Source organism: Erinaceus europaeus, chromosome 2 (assembly GCF_950295315.1).
Source record: "Erinaceus europaeus chromosome 2, mEriEur2.1, whole genome shotgun sequence".
NCBI lineage: Eukaryota > Metazoa > Chordata > Mammalia > Eulipotyphla > Erinaceidae > Erinaceus > Erinaceus europaeus.
The window spans coordinates 109,764,263-109,787,717 of NC_080163.1; the positions used below are offsets into that span (position 1 = coordinate 109,764,263).

General features: G+C 39.7%; 2 protein-coding genes across 16 annotated transcripts in view; one reads left to right on the top strand and one right to left on the bottom strand.

Annotated features, from left to right (window-relative positions):
* Positions 1-2,082, bottom strand: part of INTS9 (integrator complex subunit 9) — a 124,218-nt gene extending 122,136 nt beyond the window's left edge. Inside the window, exon 1 of one of the 2 annotated variants that reach the window (XM_060184904.1) lies at positions 1,950-2,082. Coding sequence is in view for 1 of the 2 variants with exons in the window: in XM_007517242.3 (XP_007517304.2) it covers positions 1,201-1,209 (9 nt within the window). In the remaining variant the exon portion in view is untranslated. Of the gene's footprint in view, positions 1-1,200; positions 1,413-1,949 lie in introns of those variants that run through there. The other variant, XM_007517242.3, reaches the window with a different exon arrangement.
* HMBOX1 (homeobox containing 1) overlaps positions 1,885-23,455 on the top strand; it is a 213,447-nt gene continuing 191,876 nt past the window's right edge. For 6 of the 14 annotated variants that reach the window (XM_060184905.1, XM_007517240.3, XM_007517238.3 and 3 more), the window contains exon 1: positions 1,885-2,022. The gene's annotated coding sequence lies outside the window, so the exon portion shown is untranslated. Of the gene's footprint in view, positions 2,023-3,236; positions 3,280-23,455 lie in introns of those variants that run through there. The other 8 variants (XM_060184909.1, XM_060184910.1, XM_060184911.1 and 5 more) reach the window with 3 other exon arrangements.

The window sequence follows — 23,455 nt, forward strand, 5'->3', positions numbered from 1 at the left end:
CTGACTTAAAGGGAGACTGTTTTGAAAGTGAACCTATTTTCTTTTTTTAATATTTATTTATTGATAGGGACAGGGAAAAAGAAATCAATGAGACAGGGAAGATAGATAGGGAGAGAGAAATACACCTGCAGCACTGCTTCCCCTCTGCAGCTTCCTCTCAAATCTATTTTCAGTACTTTCTCTGACTCCTCAGAACACAGCTGACACTTTGTAGAGTATATGCCTGTAACAGTACTTCCTAAGTGGTGTGTGCGTAAGCACTTTGGCAAGTATTTTCTTTCACACAATTATATAAAAAGAAAGCAAATCTTCTGTGGTACAAAATTAAAGAAAGTAAAACTTGACAGTACTTGGCAGAAGAATCACGAATTTAAAACGCTGAGCAAGCCTCTGGCATCTTTTTTTCTGCTTTCCTAACTATATTATTACTCACTCCTCAGAGTAGGGATAGTTAAATCTGTGGGCATAGTGAGTAAAATGCCTCAATATACAGATCTGAAACACTGGCCTGTAAACCGAGTGCTTTGAATTTTGTGGTGCAAAAACTTCTCCAAGTACATGATCATGCTATCTCTAGCCTTGGCTCCAAATCCCAACAGCCGCAGACTGAAAAGCAGTTAACACCTCCTCCCTGTTCATCCAAATCCTGTATGGGATTTCAGATTTAAACTTTCTGAGACTGTACATCCTGACCTCATCCTTTTCTGAAATACAAGGTAGCTCATGAACTGTAACTCCAAATTTACGTAGTAATCATGTTCTCCCCAACTATTTTGCACACTATGCTCATATCTAACCAGAGCCTTTTTTGAACAGCTGTAAGGAGAAACGCTAATCAAATGCCAAACGCGTGGAAAGAAGTTCCTTAATGCAAAAGGCACGTGGAGCTGAGAAACAGGTCAAACCTGGCACATCAAGTCCGATCTTAATTCGCAAGTAGGAAAATGAAACAGCGTCAGTTTCTTACCTACCCAAAGGACCCACTAACAGATGAGTAAGATCCCTTGGTACTTGGTTATTGGTTGGGTGGATGCTGATTGCGGGGTACTGGGAGAAAGGCTTCCAACCTCAGCAACAAACAGTAGCTTTCCTTAATCTCCCCAACTTTCTAGTATCTCTTCTCAGACTGTCCCCTCCCAAAGTGAGAATTCAAAAGGATATGGCATCACCTTTGCCCTTAACCTAGGAGTGGATACTCACCAGTTTCATAGTGGACTTTTGCTGGTTCAAAACCTGTCTCTCCGCTTCCTAAAAACCCAGCTAGGGTCTTCCGGTTCAGCCTCCGCTACCCTCCCGCCGAGAGCATGATGGGACTTGCAGTCTTTCTATCGGACACCCTCTTCCTAAGACATCATGGGAAGTGTAGTCTGGCATCCAGGCATCACGGGAACTGTCCTTTTTCTCCCTGTCCTTTTTCTCCCTTTCCTCTCTGAGTTCCTCGTTCCGTCAGCTCAAATTCACCTCCTAATTCTCCTGTCCTCTTCACCCCAGCGCGATATCATGCCCCCCCGCCCGCCCCAACTTGGACCCATGTCCCATGGATTTCTGGAATATGTAGTCCTTCACAACTCTGACCTCTTTCCCCTCCTCCCGATGGGAGGGCACACGAGCGCCAGGCCTTTTGGGAGTTGTAGTTCTCAGGAGCCTCTGGACCCTCAGTCCCGCGCTTTTCCTCCAGGGAGGCCAGAACTACAACTCCCAGGGCCGCACAGCTGCAGCAGGTGGGAGCGGGGCTGTTGATATCAATATGGCGGTTGTCAGCCAGACAAAGACAGTCAGTCTGATGTGATTGAGACAAGGAAGGTTTTCAGGGGGGAGACTGGGAGATAGGGGCCTCCCCTCCCCCTTCTCCTCTTCCTGCTCTGGCCTCCACCCCTCCCCAATCCCCTCCCGACGGGCGCCCCACGCGGAAGACACCCCCTCCCCCGCCCGCTTCCCCTCCTCCCTACCTCAGTCCTTCGCACTGGGACGTTGGGGAGGGGGCTGCAGCCCGACCGACTCAACTCGGCGCAGGATCCCGAGGTGAGTCCAGCGGCTCGGAAGTCTGACCAGCCCGAGTCCCCTTGGTCACTTCTCCCTTCACTTTTTTTTGGCTTGTTGTTATTTTGTATGTGTGTGTTTGGGGGGGGGGTTGTAAAAGTGTGTGGGCTGTGGGGCTGGGTCTCTGCACCGGCCGAGGGAGAAGCAGGCGGGAGGACCCGGGGCTGGGGGGGGGGGGGGTGGCTCCGGAGGGGCCCGGCCGGGACGCGGGGATGTGGGGCGGGGCAGTTTGTGGGGAGCGTTGCTTTGAAAGGCGTCGGTTGCTCCCCAACTAGCCGACTCGCCTCCCACCGAGGGCGGAAGGTTTGAATCCTGGAGGTGGGGTCACTTTAGGGTTTAGAGTTTGGGAAACTGTGAGGTGACCCCGGTGTGTGTGTGTGTGTGTGTGTGTGTGTGTGTATCGGGGGAGGGTGTGTACATGTGAGTTGAAACTGCGTGACGTGGACTTGTGCGATGTGCGGGTTTGCAGTGGGCGTCTGTCTCGGGATGGCAAGTTAGTGAGTCTGAGCCCCAGCTTTTCTCGCGGCCTGGGCGGGGGACTTGCGTGAGGTCCGGCTCCTGAAACTGGGGGGTGGTGCGTGTGTGTGCGTGTGTGTGTGCGGGGTGGGGGGGCAGGAAGGGAAAAGGGGGGAGGCCTGGTGACTGCGAGTGAGGGGTGACCCGGGAGCCGGGGGTTGGGGGTTTCCTCGTTTGAGTCCCGTAGGCAGCTCGCTCTGCTCGTCTCCGCCTCCCCCCACCTCCACCCCAAACTCCGAGCACAGTTTGAGAGGCGACGAGGTAGGTTGGCCAAGGGAGTCCAGGGGTGGGAAAGGAAAAGTGTTCTTAATACTGGATTCCGGGAACCGTGTTTTGGTGACACTGTGGGGGGCTACTTTGAAAGGTGTCCTTCACCCAGTCACCCTCGCCCCGACCCAGTAGGTAAAAGGGAGCGGGAGGTCTTGGGGTTGCGAATGGACATGACTGAGGAGTCAGGGGCGTGGGGGTGGGAGCGGGAGCCAGGGCGCCGACAGGTGTGTCTGCTGAGGACCCGCGGTGATTGGGTCTCTGCAGGTTGGACGGCTTCTTTTGTAGTGGGTAAAGGTGTTGGAAATTAAAAAAAAAATTTTGGGGGGGGGAAGGGTTGTGTGCCCGGGAAGTGGGGCAGTAGCTGAAAGGAGCTGCTTGTCGTTTCCTTCCACCCCACCCTGTTCTGCCTCGCATTTGTCTGCAAGCTGGTGTGGAAGAGTGAGGAAGCCTTGGGTGAGTGAAGGGGAGAATGCACTTGGCATTCAAGATAATATACTGTGTAAAGTTGAAAAGTATGAAAGTGACTGCTGCTTTTATTTACCTGAAATCCTTTAAAAAAATCTGTATTTTCTTGAAGTGATGTGACTAGTTCATTTCTGTGGAATCCTGCAGGTTTAGAGTCCTCTGTCTGCCTTCCCTCCCTGCTTGCTTGCCTGCTTGTTATCTCTCCTTCCTTCCCTCTTTCCTTCCTCCCTCCCTCCCTCCCTTCCTTCCTTCCTTCCTTCCTTCCTTCCTTCCTTCCCTCCCTGCCTCCCTTTCTCCCTCCTGTTTTTTCTTAGGTTAGTGCATTTCTCTTCCTGCATGAACATAATGCCTCTTGTACCTTTTTATTTAGTTTGTGCATTTTGTGGTTTTATTATCAGATACTTCTTTAGATGACAAGGATGTGCATTTGCTTTTTACTTTGCACTTACGCCACAGGTAACTATCACACCAGGGTTGTAGAGCTTTGTGTTAAACTTCTTGTAAAATTATACAATTAGTTGGATTTTGTTTGTAAGTTAAGTTTGGAAATTGTGATTTTAAAGCTTCAATTATAGTTGTAAAGGGAAGAGGATTGCAACATCTCTTTCTCATAGTCTTTAATATTTAATAACATCAGGCCAGGAGAATTTAAGATCATATTTTGTGACTTCAGTCTGAGGAAAATTTTTTTCAGTGTAGTGGACTTCATTTTAAATAACTAAGTGAATTTCTCTTTTGACTGTTGCGATTTTAATGTATTTATGTATTGGCCCCAATTGTGTTAAATTCTTGAACCTGTTGGCAAAGGACCAAAATAAAATCTGTAAGTCTTACATAGATACAAGATGTAATTTTCTCACTTGTTTTGTAACAATTTGATTTGAAATTTCTGCAGTTGATTCACACTGATAATGACTATAAGCATGAGGTAGCACATACAAACTTGAGTGGCCTGAATAGGAGAAAAAAATCGATATATCTTAAAATTGAACTCAATTAAGAAAATGATATACGTTGGTAGAAAGTTGAGTCTTTAGTTTGTTGCATGTAGACAGAGGTTGGCAGATTTGTTTTAATCCTTTATCTTAACCTGAAACATTGCTGTCAAACAGTCAGAAAGCCTACAAACTACATTTTTTTTGAAATTCTGTTAGATGTGACTTTTTTTTTTCCCCAATGTTCAATAGCTATTGTAGAAATGAAAAACTAAAATGTTTTAAGATTTGGAGAAAATATAAGAGTTATTTTTTCTTCCTCCCACCTTTATCCTAGATTTTCTTTGTTTATTTTCTTCCAGGGAGATGCAAAGTTACTCTAAAAGGCTTTAATTAAACTTTTTCTGATTAGTAGTCTGGTTGAAATCATTACAAGTAAAACAGACATATTCTTTGCATTCACTGGGGTTGACTGCTGGATTTTAAGTGCTGGGCATTAAAATGATGTAAAGCCTTTACTGCAGGTTAAAGCATAAACCATCTTAGCATGTGGAAGTCATATGGCATATGAAAAAAGTAGAAAATTAGGGCATTGGTTCATTTCCAGCCTTAAATTTCTTGTAACTGTGAAAGACGTTTATTTTAATATGATCACTTCTAAAAAACATAGGTTGTATTGGGAACTTGAAAAACCAAACTGTTATTAACCAGTCTGTTGTTACTTTAGCTTTCTGCATATGGTGAACACTATTTGTGGTTGCAAATGTGCATCAAGAAGCCTTTTGGGGTGAACTGTGCATTGGATGTCTCTTTTAAAAAATACGTATCTTTTTCTTTTCTTTTTTTTAGTTACTGGACAGCCAGCCAGAAATTGAGAGGGGAAGGGGTGGCAGAGGGGGAGAGACAGAGAGACATCTGGAACACGCTTCACCACTTGCAAAGCATTCCCCCTGCAGGTGGGGACTGGGAGCTCGAACCTGGGTCCTTGTGCACTGTAACATGTTCACTCAACCAGGTGCGCCACCACCCGGCCCCACATTGGATGTCTTTCATTCTCACTGTTGTATAAACAGATTTGTCTTCTTAACATAAATCCTTAGTTGAAGCATCATTAATAGAAACTTCTTAGCTCAACATTGGCAAATCATAGAATATATTGCAACAAACCTCCATTGTTTAATCATTAAAAAAATAACAGAAGTAACTAATACAGTACTTTTTGTGGAAAGAATTGATTGGGATGTCATTGCTGTTTCAATGGATGTTGAACACATCGAGAATATTTTTGCTTACTTTGTTCACTTTGTGTCTTCTATATAATATATATGTATATTTTGTATATTAAGTTCACTCTATTTTCAGTATTTCAGAGAGCTTCCAAATTTTTTTAAATAAAATATTTGTTTTCAGTTAAATTAATTCCAGCTCGTTTTTATTATCTTAGTGTGCAGACCTTTAAGTTTGCATCATTTCTCTTAGGATTTTAAATTTTACTTTAGGATATAATTTTTCACAAGTGGAAGTTGGGGTGCCACTTAATGTTTCAAGATGAGAGCATTTATAAGTTTAAGAGTGCTTATTGAAAATGTGTTGGTTAGGCTTCATGAACCCACATTTTTAGCACTTGGTGTCTAGAAAATTTTATTTATTTTAAAAAAATATTGTGCATATTTTATTTTAATGAGAGAGAGAGAGAGGAAGAGAGAGATACAGAAAGGAAGATACAGAAGAAAGACCAACACACTGCTCTGCTCTGGTCTATGGTGGTGCTGGGAATTGAACCTGGGACCTTGGAGCCACAGGCATAAGAGCTTTTGCATAGCTGTTATGCTGTCTTCCCATCCCCAGGAATTAATTTTTATAGTTCACTTTGTTATTTAATTGTATATTTTTCTTTAACTATTGTATCTTCTCAAATTAAAAGAATTTAATTTACAGAAAGACTGAGTGGAAAATCCGAGCCTGTCTTGAGTGTCATATAAGCATGTTCACACATGTACTCACATATAGATACCTTTGTTTATACATTAAGTTGATATATATATATATATTTATTAGACAGAATGTAAAGCAGAAATTTGAGCCACAAATGATAAAGTACACAACAGTGGCACAAACAGCAAATCAGAGTAACCACCAGCCTATACTGACCACATTATGAGCTCTGTAGAGTTCCAGTATTACTGTAAGCCATTATTTCAACTGATTCTGCCAAAATCAGATTCTCTAAAAAATCAAGGTAATTGTATTGAAATTTTTCTCAATGTTAAATAGTATATTAAGACTTAGATTCCAAGGGAAAGCTATCTCCCTTGTCCTAACCCACCACTGGGACCCTGGACTTAGAGTCCATGGTAAGTAAAAATTTTTCCAAGTGCTTTTTGACTTAGAACTTTTAGGAAGAGACTATTTAAACATAATCCGGTACTTTAAATTACTTGTTTTTCTTGATCTTAGATGAAACAAGTTGGAAATTTACTATAACGTTGTCTTGGACAGTTTCCAAGAGAATTGAGTTACTGGAAGTCCCTGGCTTTAGAGTAGTTTTACCCATACAGTGGTAAAAAGCTTGCAGTTTTTCCAGTGGTTACTATAATTTTAATGTTGTATTTCACAGATCTTTAACTTGGGTTTTCAGGATATTGATAACATTTTTAGGTAGATTTGCAACAACAACAACAACAACAGCAAAATGTCAATATAGCTTTGAAGTGGTAGATTTGCTCTTTTGTTTGTTTTTGAAACTTAAAACTGGTGGGCACAGACCTCTCCTTTAAATGATAAAATAATTCTAATCCACTCAAAGAACATTTTGGTTTTTCCTAAACACTAAGTGTTGAGATTGCTATAGGAATGTTTACTCAAAACTGGTGATATTTCCTGTAGCTTTGATGCCCACTTTATGTTCCAGGATGATATCTGTGTGATTTAATCAAAACTATGTAATAGCTTACTTTACTGTTCTAAACAATGAATGTGGAATGCTGTGGCAGAATTATAATGTATAGGATCAAATTTTTCATAGAGAGGGAAGTCAGATGTTGTGGTTGTTGCCAAAATGAGGATGAGGAAAGACAGAACCTTTACCATATTGAAAAAGTAGAGATAGTATTAAAATGTGAAGCAGATGGGTTGGCTCTACTCAGTGCAGGCCTGGAATCATCCTCATCCTGTCCAATCATAAAGTCTAACTGATGTTACACTTTTGTATCTGTTCTTTTCATTCTATTGTTTTTGCCCTTAATTCAGGCATTTGCCATTTCTGGCTTGCCACATTGGTCTCTTAACTAATCTTCCCACTTTCAGTTTTTATTTTACTTTATTTTAAGATTTTATTTATTTATTTATTTACTTATTTATTTATGAGAAAGCTAGGAAGAGAGAGAGAGAGAAAAAAAAAAAACAAATACTCTGATACATGTGCTACCAGGGATTGAACTCAGACAGATATCTCTTATTTACATACTAATGTTTTTATTTGAGATTGGGTGGCTAATTTATTTCTGATGTCTTAGTAGATTTTCTAGAGTGTTAGATAATTCAATATGGTGATTTTATATCTAGTTCATGTTCCTTTCAAGAAGGAATGAAAGTGTTCTTTTCCTTTCTTATCCTCTCCCCCTTCCTTTCTTTGTGGAAGGGTTATGCTGTGACTATCATTGCACTAATTTTGTTAGCGTTCGTTTTTATAGAATATAGTTGCTCATTGTGGAGGACTTGAAAGTAACTATTCTATTATCTTTATTTGGTTGAAAATCCATTTTCTGGAATGAAAGATCGCCTGTGCTTCGTTCTACATAGTAACAGTTTTAGCACTAGGGAAAATAGTTCCTATATACTGTGTTGTTTGAGGAGGAACTTGCAGAAAAGATGACATGATCATAATTATTTACAGTATTGTATTATGCTTTCCAATAAATTTCTTTACTCCAAATATCATGGTTCTAATGGTAAATATGCATTTCTTTGGGGTTTTTTTGTTTGTTTTTTTATTCCTTCAAACTGTTTCTTCCTTAAAACAAAGCAGAATGATGTCGGGGGAGGGAGAGTCTTACATTTGAATATAATAGAAGCATCGACTAGCCTGGTCTTTCTTTTTCTTCTTTTTTTTACATTTTTTTGGATAGAACAAAGAGAAATTGAGAAATTGAGAGGGAAGGGGGAGATAGATACCTGCAGACCTGCTTCACTGCTTGTGAAATGCCCCTCCCCCCTGCAAGTGGGGATCTGGGGGCTGGAACCTGGATACTTAAATCTTGCACTTCATACTATGTGCGCTTAACCCACTGCACTGCTATGCTACCACCTGCCCCCCCGTCTTCTTTTCTAATACAGGGAATTATTTAATGATTAAGAATATCAGTAGGGACAGGAGTTGAAAATACATGCTTTAGGTTCCAAAGGCCCAGGTTCAATCCTTGGCACCATCATAAACTAGAGCTGGACAGTGCTCTGGTAAAAAAACCAAAACTTATTTTGGATGTATAGCAGTTTTTGTTAAATAAATTCAAAAGTTTGCTTTTTTATTACTTTAAATTTTTAAATAATTATAGATTCGCAGGAAGTTGCAAAGATAGTAGAATGAATGCTCTGTGCCTTTTACCCTGAGTTTTTTCCTAATGGTTACATCTTAACTAGGTTTAGTATTGTGTTCAAAAGACAATTGACATTTGTAATATATTGTTACAATATATGAGTGTATATTTCTCTGCTTTTTTGTAGCACCTCTGTGGATTCTGTAGCCACCACAATCAAGATACAGAAATAAGAATTTGAATAATTCCTCTCTTATTCATAAACTCGTTTGTTTTATCAGTATAACTGAGAGGAAAATATGCTGCTTATTTGATCTGTGATTTTACACTTTTATCTGCTGTAATAGTTCAGAAATTCTTTTGGAACATCTTGAAAGTTTATGTGGAAAATTCCATTTAAACTTTCTTTTTATGAGAATTAAAAATTGGCGAGCTTTACTTAGATGAAATATTAAGATATTAGTGCCCATTAAACTTTTCTAGTAAAAAGTTAACAGCAGCATTGAAAGTTTTTGTTAAAAATATAGGAGATTTAAATGAATTCAGAGTTTATGTGATATTTCTTGCCTGAGAGAAAAATGCATATTTATTTAATGGATGTGACCAGAATTATAATTACTCTGACATGAGTTGGGACTTTGACAGTGTTTAATCAGAGTTGTCAAGTTAGTTGATTGTGAACGCCTGTCATAGTAATATATATATATATATATATATATATATATATATATATTTTTTTTTTTTTTTTTTTTTTACCAGAGCGCTACTCAGCTCTGGTTTATGGGGGTGTGGGTGATTGAACCTGGGTCTTCGGAGCCTCAAGCATGAGTTTCTTTACATAATCATTATACTATCTACCCCCCACCCTTCTGTTATAGTCTTACTTCGGATCTGATGTAAAGAAACTTGCTTTAAAGAAAGTCAGTTCAAAGATTGTTTTCAGAAGGATTTTTAGAAGACATAAAGGGGCTTCTAGGTATTCTTAGTCTACATAAAATGCTAGTTATAGGATTGTTCATACATTACATGGGCTGTCTTTTAGCAACTATATGAGTGACCTTTTATGTTTTCCAAGTTGAGGCTATTAATCCAACATACTATTGATTATTGAGATATCAAACAACAAAGGTCTGCCTTAAACAGGATAGCAAAATAATTTCAAACCTAATATTAAATGTATTAATTACAGAAATCATAGAAATGTGGCTTTTGAGACAGTCTTTGATTTTCAGCTGATCATTTGCTTTGAAAAGACCAAATAGATTTCTGTTTCATTGACAAGAATATGAGGAACATTGGAGGTACTTCCTGGATTCATATTTAGACGAGCTTTTTGGCTACCTGAGATTTCACTTTTTCCTAGTACAGTGTTCTTTTACCTATTTATTTCTAGCTTTCTGTTTATCTTGGAGTACATTCTAAAAATGTATCTAGTGCTTTGGTCAAGAGTTATTTGACTCTAAGTAGACGTTGCTATTAGAATACATCTATTTGGGTTGCTAAAAACAACTAAACCATGGGGGAATGGGATAATCATCAATCATCTGAGAAACTACTTTCTCTACCTTTCATAATGGTGATATACAGGTTTTTGTCTGAGTTTTTAAATTTTATTTTGTATTTTTCATTTTCATCAAGGGGTGTTAGTGGTTTGCAGTGCAGCTGTTGACACAAGGGTACAATTTTCATCTCCCTATGTATCATGCAACAACAGGATCGCAAGGTTCCTCCACCCTAACTTTTAAAAAATCATTTGGGGGGGGGGAAATACTGGTTTACAGGACAGTTGACACAGGGGTACAGTTTCTTACACCCTCTTCCCTCCCGCATGTAGGTGTCTGCATACTACTCACACCAAAAACCCAGGTTCCCCTTCATCATTTTGCACTGGATACAGGGCGCCTTCCCCTCTCCTCAATCTTCCCCTAATCCAGAATCCTTTGCTTTATTTACTGCATGCAGCACACCCTGCCTAGTCAAAGCTTCATCCTGTGCTTCCCTTTTCTTGCCTTACTTCCTAATTACCACCTGTAAATGAGATCATCCAGTATTTGTCCTTTCCTTTTGGCTTATTTTAACATTTCTTTCTTTTTTTTTGGTCTAGGACAAAGAGAAGTTGAGAGGGGAGGCGGGGAAGACAGAGGGAGAGGGAAAGATAAGGCACCTGCGGCCCTGCCTCACTGCCTGTGAAGCGGACCCCCCCCCACCCCCCGCAGGTAGGGAGCAGTGGCTCAAACCCGGATCCTTGCGCTGGTCCTTGTGCTTCGTACTATGTGTGTTTAACCCGGTGCACTACTGTCCGGCCCTCTTAACGTGATCTCTTAAAGCTCCAAACAAGACATGTAAAAGGAAAATATTTCATCTGTTTTTTTTTATAGCTGACTAATATACATTGTATATTCACACATCATAGTTACTCATCTATTGTTGGACATCTGGATTGCTTCCAAGTTTGTGTAATTGCACACTGTGCTGCTATAAACATAAGAGTTTTTTTGTGTGTGTCTTCACAACTTTGCAGTGCATGTAGATTTGGCTTGCCAGGATCTTGACTTGGAACTGCTCTTTCAACTAAAACTGATAGAAATAATGAGTAGTGACACTTTGCTTTAGTTTAATTGGTTTAGTTTAGTCTGAATAGATTGGATGCCCATGAGTTAGGTGTCTCTGCATGTTGAAGGGTAAGTCCCTGGGGACAGTTCTTTTTATATAAGGCTTTTTAAGACTTATGCTCATGGGTGCTCTACATGAGGAAGATTATCTCTTAGCAGTTGAGCAGTACACTCAAAATAAACCTTACTAAGTCTAGCAGTGCACATATAGATATTCTGAGGAACTCGAGCTTGTCAGTTTTAACTATTTTCTTCAAATACCAAACTTGCAGAAAATGGCAAAACTCTTCTGCTGTAATTCAGTGTAAATTTTTGTTGTTTTTGTTAGTCACCTCAGACAAGCCATAAAGATGACATAGGCATATGGACCTAGTCAGGATAAAGGATAGAGACCTAGAGTTTCTTAGACCTAAGTGTTTTCTCGTTGTGTTTTGAATCATAGATTTGTTAGCACATAGAAGTACATACAAGCCATTTTTGTCAAAATCCTTGCTGCTATTAAGAAGCATCCCATGTTGAATCAAGAGAGTTCAAACTTTTTAAAATCTCGTATCAAGTAGACAATCTTTTGTTTACCATTTTTCAACCTTTAGGGTCAAGAGCTATTTTAGGAAAACTCAACTTAATCACTATTTTAGAAACTGGAACATTCACATAGGCACTGTCGCTGATGATAGCTGTTCTTTGAAAAATGCTTTTTCATGGGCTGGGGTATGACTCACCTGATAGCCTTTACCATAATTGAGGACGTGGACTGGGCACCATGTGGAAGCACCAGACAAAGGGGAAACTTCATAAGAGGTAAAACAGTGCTGTGGTTATTTCCTCTCTATCTCTTTCTACCTCCCTCTCTTCCTCTCTATCTGTCACCTTCTAGCTGGGGAAAAAAAAAGTGGTGGAATTGTGCATGCATGAAGGCCCAGTGAAGCCCTAGTAGCACAGAAAAAATAAAATTAAAAATAGGCTTTTTTTTCACCTTTGATAAACTTATACATTAAATCAAGATATAGATGGGATTTTTTTAATAATATACAGTAATCAGATGGTGAGCCTGCACAAGTATATCTCTAGTGATATATAATATGAGGTTTGACATAATGAGTCTGTCCATTGTCCATATATATAATAAGCTGTGTTTAGCAGAACTCTACTATATCAGGGAGAGGATCTGAAACTCTTTCTCCACTCCCTTTGTCAGTATTGGAGTTGATTTGGATATCAGAGCTAATAACTTCAAAGCCAAATTTCAATTAGTAAATAGATTTTAGAAATAAGCAAAAGTTAAGCATAAGCAGCTAAAGATCATGAAAGTTGTGATTCAGATAACAAAACCACAAGAGATAATTAGCTGGGGGGGGGGGGGGGCACAGAGTCCTGACCCTTAGGTTGCAATGAAAGAAGCCAGGGAATCTCAATTTTTATCCAAAAGAATTGCCTGAAAAAATATTCAAATTTATTTGGTCCAGGAGGTGGCAGGGGCACCAGACTTGCAAGCTTGGGTTCCTGAGTTTGATCCTCAGTACTGCAGATTGCATTGTAATGCTCTGGTTCACTCTCACAAATAATATATAGTTGTAGCAACCGGGGGAATACCTCAAGCTTGTAGATCACAAAACGTGGATATCTGAGGTTCCTCTACCTCATCTGCTAGAGTGGTGCTCTGGCATCTCTCTCTTATGAAATTATCTCTTATATGAAATTAAAAAGTAAAAATGTATTAAAATTTTAATTTCCTGATTTCCACCCTCAGATTAAAAAAAAAATACTTATAGACTTTTCTAATTTTTTTTTTTTTGCCTCTAGGGTTATCACTAGGGCTCAGTTCCTGCACTAGAACCCACTGCTCCTGCTGGCCATCTTTTTTTCCATTGTTGATGCTGCTGCTGCTATTGTTGTTGGATAGGACAGAGAGAAACTGAGAGAGGAGGAGGAGAGAGAGAGACACCTGCAGACCTGCTTCACAGCTTTTGAAGTGACCCTCCTGGCAAGTAGAGAGCTGGTAGTGGAACTGGGATCCTTGTTTCATTCCTTCTGCTTTGCATTATGCACGTTTAACTTAGTGCACTACTGCCTGGGCCCCCACTTGCTTTTTTTTTTTCTATTAGTGATTTAATATTGGTTTACAAAATTACAAGATAACAGAGGTATAATTCCATACTGTTCCATCTACCAGAGTTCTGTGTCCCCATTCCCTTCATTGGAAACTGCAGTGGTTCTCCTAAGTTCACTGAAATGAATTGACTATTATTTGTATAACTAGCTGTCTGGCTATGTATCTATATTTTACCCATTTTTTTTCCATCATTCTACCTTCTTTTCTAAGTCACACCTACACCTATGAATACTTCTGAATGAATGTCTTTCCTTATTTCCTCTTCTTTCTCAGGGTCCTAATGGACTTAGGTTTCAGAGGCCTTTACTTATCTTCTCCTAACTCTACCTCTGAGAGTATGGACCAAAATTCTTTTGGGAGCCAGAAGATAGGAGTTCTGGCTTCTGTAATTGTGTCTCTGCTGGACATGGACATTGGCATAGACCTCCTTCTTGAGCATATCCTTCTTCTTGTTGTTGCTTGCTTTTTATCTTATTTTCCCCATAAGACTTATTGCTGAGGCTCAGTGTCTACATCCTGGCAGCCATTGTTTTCTTCCCTCTGGTCAGGAGGGTGAGACAGGAAAAGGAAGTATACCAAAACCCTGCTCTACAACTCATGAGCTTCCCCCATGCAGGTGTTCTCATATTGTGATCTGGAGCTCAAGCCCAGGTTCTTAAACATAGTGGTATGTGCACTGTAATGCATGAGCCACCTACTAACCTCCCATATCTGGCTGTTTTAATTCCTGTGCCCCTTGGAACATTTGGAAAATGCACAGCCATACATAATATCATCTTTTGGCAAAATATTTTACCTATTTTTTTGATAGAGGCAGAATCAAGAGGGAAGGGGTAGATAGAGTTGAGAAAGAGAGATATTTGTATTGCTGTGTCACTGCTCCTGAAGCTCCCTCCCCTGCAGATGGGGAATAAGAGCATGAACCTTGTTTCTTCTGCATGGTAACATGCATGCTAAACTGGATAAGCCACCATTGGGCCCACATAATATCTTCTGAGGATTTATTATATGTATGGGTCTGTGGAAGACTGCTTGATAATTTTAAATACTGTTTGTAATTTGGAAAGCTTCCTCTCTGACATGGGCTTGCCTTCTCCCAAACATTATATCCATCTTCTCTAATTGCTATGCCACTGAAAGGTTTTGTTACATAAGCATAGTTGTTTTCCTGTATATACTCAATCACTAGTATTATGGTCTAAACATCTCGTCTTCCTTGCTTCTATTATGTTTTCACTTTTTTGTTGTTTTATTATTTATTTTTTGTTTTTAAATCTTCTCTGGGGCTTTAGTACTCTTGGCCAACTCTGTCAGAGAAACTGATATACAAAGAGAGAGGGAAAAATACCTTGGTTCCCAAACAGTAGGGAACTGATTTGAACTTGGGTTGCACACATGATAGGTGAGCTCTCTGGTTGGCCCCATCAGTTCACTTTCTTAACCTTCTTTCACATATTATTTCTCTTTCTGCTCATGTTTTATTTGTGATTACTAGTGAGTTACAAGATTGTAAGATTACAGGATATTATTCCACACCACACGCACCGCACCAGAGCTAACTGCCATGATCCTCACAAAGTCTTACAGGTTGCTTCTTTTTCCCCCCAAGTTCATATGTATTGGTTTCACTCATATGGAATATAGAAAAGATATTCACATATTATCTCTTAGAGCATTTTCTTTCCTCTTTTTAGTCAACAAATTCTCATTTATTCCAGTTTTCTGCATCAGTTGTGCAGGAGTTTTTATTTTACCGTATGCATTTTGGTATATTAAACCTCTGTTAAACCCCTGTCTCTCAATATTTTGGGTTGTCAGGAAACTTATGATGCAGTTTTGCATAGAAAAGCATGAAAGAACCGTTCCATCATGACTTATATGAAAACCCAGTAATTCACCACCAGTTTTTTCTTCTTTTTTTAGTTCTGTTATCATCTTAGTCTTCATTCATTCTTGAATATTGAGCCAATTAAGAATACGGGTTTTGGAGCCATATTTTGCAAATCTAACCTCCATATCTCTGTAACTTTGCATAAATCTACTAATCCACTGCATCTCAGTTCCTCCATTTCATTGATGTACTTTTTTTTAAAATTTTTCCTTTTGTTGCCCGTGTTTTTTTTTTCATTGTTGTTGTAGGTGTTGTTATTGATGTCGTCGTTGTTAGATACAACAGAGAGAAATGGAGAGAGGAGGGAAAAACGGGGAGAGAAAGACAGACACCTGCAGACCTGCTTCACTGCCTTTGAAGCAATTCTCCTGCAGGTGGGGAGCCAGGGGCTCAATCCTGGATCCTTATTCCAGTCCTTGCGCTTTGTGCCATGTGAGCTTAACCTGCTGTTCATTGATGTACTTTTATGAAATAATCTCTATAAAGTGCTTAGGATAATGGTTGACACAGGTTATATGAATTTTTTAATCTAATTATTTGACATGTTTCTCTTCCTCTATTGTTAATTTTTTTTAAAGATTTACTTATGAGAGAGAGAGGGAGTCGGGAGATAGTGCAGCGGGTTAAGTGCATGTGGCGCAAAGTGCAAGGGCCAGCATAAGGATCCCGGTTCGAACCCCTGGCTCCCCACTTGCAGGGGAGTCGCTTCATAGGCAGTGAAGCAGGTCTGCAGGTGTCTATCTTTCTCTCCCCCTCTGTCTTCCCCTCCTCTCTCCATTTCTCTCTGTCCTATCTAATAACATCAATAACTACAACAATAATAATAACTACAACAATAAAGCAACAAGGGCAACAAAAGGGAAAAAATAAATATATAAATATTTTTTTAAAGAGAGAGAGAACCAGAGAACTTTCTTTCGCACATGCAGAGCTGGGATTCAAACTCAGGACCTAAGAGTCCAACACATCCACTGTGCCACCTCCCAGGTTGATCATTAGAATTTTTGTTTATTTGCTTTTTGTTAGTAGGGCTTTGCAACTCCAGGACTTTTTTCTTATAGAAAGAAAAAGTCAGAGATAGACAGAAAATCATCAAGAACTAAAACTTCTTCAGTGTGGTGAGGGCTGGGATCAATAGAATTACTATATTTCCAAGTATTCTTTTCTTAATGAGCATATTGTTCAGTGTTCTTCCCACTTTCCTTTTATAGACCTTAGTTGCACTTGATGCAAAACCCTCTTTCCTTCTAGTAAAAGTCTTTTCTACTGAGATTTTCCTCCTTTATTCTTTTTTCCCTTTTTATTAAATTTTTCTCTGGTTTTGGACTTTCTTTCTTTCTTTTTTTAATTTATGAAAAGGAAACATTGACAAAACCATAGGATAAGAGGGGTACAACTCCACATAATTCCCACCACCAGAACTCCATATCCCATCCCCTCCCCTGATAGCTTTCCTATTCTTTAACCCTCTGGGAGTATGGACCCAAGGTCATTGTGGGATGCAGAAGGTGGAAGCTCTGGCTTCTGTAATTGCTTCCCTACTGAACATGGGTGTTGACAGGTCGATCCATAATCCCAGCCTGTCTTTCTCTTTCCCCAGTGGGGAAGGACTCTGGGGAAGTGGAGCTCCAGGACACATTGGTGGGGTGGTCTGTCCCAGGAAGTCTGCTCGGCATCATGCTAGCATCTGGAACCTGGTGGTTGACAAGAGAATTAACATACAGAGCCAAACAAATTATTAACCAGTCATGGACCTAAGGGCTGGAATAGTGAAGATGAAGAGGTGGGGGTGGGAGGGGGAATCCTCCATTTTGTACATAGCTAGAAGGCATATTTTAGTTCTAAAGGACCTGTGGCTACATTAGTTTTTTTTTTTTTTTTTCCTTTTTCTTTTTGCCCCTGAGTCTGAAATCTGATATGCCAGTAGATCCAAGTTATTGTATATGTCATGGCTGGAAAAAGGACCAGAAAGCTGGATCAGGGAAGAGAGTAGCTCCCTAATATGGGAAAGGGGTATAAATATTGTTGACTGTAAACCCCATCGAGTTGATGTGATCTGGGGCCCGTAATTAGCTTAGGAGACTGTGTGACCTCTGCATCCCTCTAGATCTGAGCTCACATTCTGTGGTTATGAGTAGGAACATTCCATGCTGCCCCAATATTGACCCATCTTCCTCAGGTGTAGCATAGAGTATGTTGTCCATCCTCCCTTCGGAGGATGTAACATTCTCTACCATTGTTGATCCAAGTTGAGGGCAAGGTCCTATGGGGGCCCACAGAGGGATCTATTTTGTTGTTCCTGATAGGAATGACTGGTAACAATGGAGAGAGGGATTTATTCAAAGTCTAGGCCCATCAAGTCTGTTTGGGAATCTCAGGACTTCCCGATTAGGGCCCCAGCTGATGGAATGGCCTGATAGTGACTAAAGAGTTATCCTTAAAAGTATGCCAGTCTCTTGCCTTTATTCAGCTTTTGTAGTCCTTGCTTTGATAAGTTTAACTTTGGAGTGAGTGAGAGAACTGTAATAGGAAGTAGGTAAGGAGGGTATCTAAGTCTAAGTAGACACTATTTCATTATGAATTTGATACTGACTCACTACAGACTATTGTGTATTTTTGCTTTCAGATGTATATTTTTCCCTAATTTATGGGTACATGTGAACATATGCTCTATGTTAGAGGACCTGGTCTGTATCTAGGTTTTGGGACTTTGATAGGAAGTGAACCTCCTGGAATGGAATTAGAGAATACCCTGAAAGGAAAGGTCTCACCCAAATAAAGAGGGTGAATGGTTTGCATTCCATGCCTGACTTCTCTGGACACAGTCTGAAGTGAGGCATACTGAGATGGTACTCGTTGGATTGATTAGGTTGGAATCGGTGGATGCAATATCATTTGGTATGAATTGAGAGAAGCATGCAGGAAAGTGAGCCCCACCCCAGAGTTTCTAGGACTTGGGGAAATATAGGCTCTATAGAGAAAGAGGGAGGTTCCTGCTGTTTTAGGGTTTAAGAAGACAGTAGATAGTTACTGCTATAATCACATTGTTTGTCAGTTGGGTTAACTTTGAAAAATCCCTTTTTAGGATTTGCAATATCATACACAACATCACCATAATTTGTGTCCTTTGACATTATTTGTATATAGCTATGCCACCAGTTGCTTCTGTTCTCCCTGGACTAAGCTTTTAAGAGAGTCAACATATCAAAGACTCAGCCTATGTATTAAAAAGACTCAGTCTGTGATTTAAAAAGATTGAGACATTCAGTATTTCCCCTCTCATATTCCTTACTCATTTATATGACTACAAATTAATAGGAGTGTACATAAACACCATTCTCACCTCCAAAAGACTGTGTCCCACCCCATCCCCCCCTCTCCCTCCTCATGAAGCTGAACATCCACCCTCACCCTCAACCCAGGGTTTTTAGTTTGGTGCCCTACTACAAATTTAGTCAGATCCTGCTTTGAGTTTCCCTTTCTGCTATTTTTTCTCAACTTCTGTTGATGAGTGGGATCATTCCATACTCCTCTTTATCTTTCTGACTTAGCTCACTTAACATAATTCCTTCTAGCTCCATCCAAGATGGGTCAGAGAAGATGGGTTCATTGTTCTTCATAGCTGCGTAGTAGATTTTGGAGTTTCTAAACTATTCGATACATTACTTTGTGAACTGTTCTTTTTCCTCCCCTCCCTAACTCACTATCAACATTCTGCTGATTCTTTTTTTTTATATATATAGATTTTTTTTTACTTATTTAAGAAAGGAGACATTAACAAAACCATAGAATAAGAGGGGTACAATTCTGCACAATTCCCATAACCCGATCTCCACATCCCACCCCCTCCCCTGATAGCCTTCCCATTCTCTATCCCTCTGGGAGCATGGATCCAGGGTTGTTGTGGGTTGCAGAGGGTAGAAGGTCTGGCTTCTGTAATTGCTTCCCCACTGAACATGGGCGTTGACTGGTCAATCCATACTCCCAGTCTGTCTCTCTCTTTCCCTAGTAGGGTGGGGCTCTGAGGAAGTGGCGCTCCAGTACACATTGATGGGGTCGTCTGTCCAGGGAAGTCTGGTCAGCATCCAGAACCTGGTGGCTGAAAAGAGAGTTAACATATTGTTAACAAATATGTTGTTAACAACAACAAACAAATTGTTGAACAATTATGGACCTAAAGACTGCAATAGTGCAGATGAAGTGTTGGGGGTATTCCCTGCATGCTCTTGTGTACTTCTGCTTTCAGGTATATATTTTTCCCCGAGTTTATGGGCACGGGTGAACCTATGTTCTATCTCCGGGGACCTGGACTATATCTAGGTTTGGGGACTTTATTGGGGAGTGGAACACCTGGAATGGAATTAGAGAATACTATGAAAGGAAAGGTCTCACCCGAGTGATGAAGCTGAAGGGTTGTCATTCCACACCTGAAGTCTGTGGTCACAGTCTGAAGTGAAGCATGCTGGGGTGGCACTCGTTGTGTTGATTATGTTGCGATCCGCGGATGCAATATTATTTGATTTGAATTGAGAGCAGCATGCAGAAAAATAGGCCCCACCCTAAGGTTCCAGGACTGGGGGAAGTATAGGCTCTATAGTGGAAATGTGAGGTTCCTGTTGTCTTAGGGTTCAAGAAGACAATGGATAGTTATTGTTATCATCACATTATTTGGTGATAGGGTTGACTTTGGAAAGTCCCTTTGTTAGGGTTTGGGTTATAGTACCCAGCATCTTGTATGTAGCTGTGCTGTCGGTTGCTTCTGTTCTCCCTGGTCTAGGCTTTTGGGAGAGAACATATCAAAGACAGCCTATGTATTAAAAAGACTCAGTCTGTGTTTTAAGAAGTTCTAGACATATCATCAGTTTTTCGCCTCTCATATTAATTAAATAGTGGTTTATATAATGTTTACACTTTAATAGGATTGTACATAAACACCACTCCCACCACCAAAAGACTGTGTCCCACCCCCACCACCCATCCCCGCCCCCCACCCTCCACTGTGCCGGGAAGCCCAATGGCCACCCTCCCCTTCACCACAGTGTTTTTACATTGGTGCCCTGCTTTCAATTTAATCAGATCCTGCTTTTAGTTTCCCTTTCTGTTCTTCTTTCTCAACTTCTGTTGATGAGTGGGGACATCCCATACTCATCTTTATCTTTCTGACTTAGCTGACTTAACATAATTCCTTCTAGCTCTGTCCAAAATGGGTCAGATAAGGTGGGCTCATTGTTCTTAATAGCTGCACATTCTGCTGATTCTTTCAGCATCTTCTCTTGAGATCAAGAAAAGAAGATTCTTCATTTTTACATTTGGGCTTGTCATCATCACTCTTTACAGAGAATGATTGCAGTAATAAAACTGGTCGTCTAGCATCTTCCCATCTCTATTTCAGGATGCATAATACTGCTAGGATAATTCTCATCAAGTCTTTCAAGAAATTATCCTACCTTAGTTCAAATTGTGTTATATTTAATTTTTGAATACTTTTGCTTTACTTAAATGTTGAATAGCATATTCTCTACCTTATGAACATTCAAGTTTCTTATGTCTAAAGAGGTTTTCTATATATATATTTAAGTATAGATTTCCTTCTGTATGTTTTCAACTTTTATTTCTTGGCATTTGCTACTTTCAGTACGTACCCTATATTGCCAGTGTAAACACTAATAAAATCCATTTGAAACCTCTGTCTGAGGAGACATTTTCCTATGAACTCTGGCACTCTTGGAATAGTCATTTACTTCATGTACAGTCTATTCCTGTGTATTTGGTTACACCTGCTATGTACTTGGTGTATGTAAATTTTTTTGTATTTGTTGAGTGTGCCACATTTTAATTATTTTAGCTTTTGCTTCATGTGTAAGAATTGGATCTCCATGTTGAGGTATAAAATTTTTGAGTCTTTATTCCACTCTCAATTTTCCCATTTTATGTTTCATACTTTGTTCTCATTCATTTAATGAACATTAATTGCATGTGATATGAGTAAGACACAGATACAGAATTCAAGAAGGTCACAATTTCATTTTTAAATGTTTAGATGACATATTCACCCTTGGTTCAGTATTTCCTCTCATCCACCCTCAAGATTAATAACTAATACTAGACTGTAGGGCCCATGTTTTAGCTGTAGGATCCTTTTTTGACTGTGGAATTTTGAAATAAATGACAATGGTTAAGAGTTGTCAAAGTAGATGATAGGGATTTTAGCTTGTTTGAGAATACTCAGTCCCTTTTGTTCCCCAGCATTTTAGGAGAAGTACGAACTTAGACACAACAGTTAACTTTTCTTTTTATTGTTACATATACATTAAAGCACAGCCCCATCATTTTATGAAATACGGGTCGTCAAACTTGGGACCTCTCAATACAGGCAAGCACTCTACCTTAATTCAACTGCCTGACCCCTAAATTGCAACTTTAAAATTACTACATAGAGAGTTCAAGCAATATGTATGTGTAGCTGCCTTCTCTTCCTACTATGTCCTACCTTGTGTAGTCATCTAGTGTTCTTAGCAAACTATCCTCAAACTTGCTAGCTTAAAACAACAGTAATCTTTTGTTTTGCTTTTATTGCCAGGTTCTTATCTCTACAAGATGAACTGTTTCCAGTAGGCTTATTAGTATTTTTTTTAAGTTAGAGACACAGAGGGAGAGACACCACAGCACTGCTCCCGCATGTGTGGAGCCTTGCCCTTAGTGTTCTGCATGTTGCCCCATGTGGTCTAGAGACTCTACTCTGGTTCCTCACGCCATGATAAAGTTTGTGCTGTACTGGGTGAGCTATCTCCTGGCCCCTGATAGTAGTCATTTAATTATTTTCTTATTGAAGTTTCTGAGGGTTGACTCAGTCCAATGAGTCTCATTTGGGATCTTTTGTTTGGAATTATTTGTAGGCAAGTATAGTCCTGTGTCTAGTGCCCCAAATTGGGAGAATTAAAATAACTGAATGCTGGGACAACTGTAACTTCTTAGGTTTCACTTTCTCTGTGTGAACTCTCCAATATTATGGCTTCAGATTAACTGGGCTCTTTACCTCAGGATTCCAAAGGCAGATAATCTGAGAAAAAAAGCCAGGTTAGCACTTTTTATGACCAAGCCTTGGAAATCATACATTGTTACTTCTACTTATGGAGGTAGTTATGCCAGTCTAGTCACGCTAAAAAGCAGGGACCATATGTTCTACTTTCAATTTGAAGGGTAACATGGCTCTCAAAGAGCATGCATTCAGGAAATAATGTTGTTGCAGTTATGGAAAATAGAATTTGATATACCAGCGATAAATGCTATTAATAATTTGATTTACTGTCAGAACTTTTTTTCACATGCAAATCATGTTCTTGAATGCCTATTTACATAATTTTATTGTACTGCAATGATATCAGAGTATAAAGCTTCACTTTTTTTTAACATATTGAAAGAATGAATCATAACATGCTTTAACTGTTCTTTTATAGTGGATATCTAAGCTTTTGAAGTTCATGCATAGAAAACTCTCTTGACTGGTACTAGATTGGTCTCCAGTAGATCCTGCAGTGAGTAAGACTATACAGGCAAGAGAAAATAAGTTTCCTCTTTGTACTGCTCTTCTTATTTCCTTGAAATAGTGATAGTAATTGTTACCCTTTTGGTACCAGCGATTGAACCCAAGCTTCATGCATGCAACCCTTGTGTTCTATGACAGAGCAACCTGCCCAGCATGGAACTTACTTCTTAATTTTCTCCCTCTGCTGTTCTATCTCTGATCTACTCAGTAAACCTGTACTTCTTGATCTCTGAAAAGATACAGAAGAAATGAGAATACTATCATATATAAAGTAAAGCTATCTAATTTGTACTTTTATCTGTTCTAGAATTTTTTTATAGAAAAGTCATCTTGTGGTCTGGGAGGTGGCACAGTGATTAGAGCTTTGGACTCTCAATCATGAGGTCCTGAGTTCGATCCCTGACAGCACATGTACCAGAGTGAAGTCTGGTTCTTTCCCTCTCTCCTCCTATCTGTCTCATGAGTAAATAAATAAAATCTAAAATATATATATATATCATCTTAAATGACTTAATGTGAACTAATAGTTAAT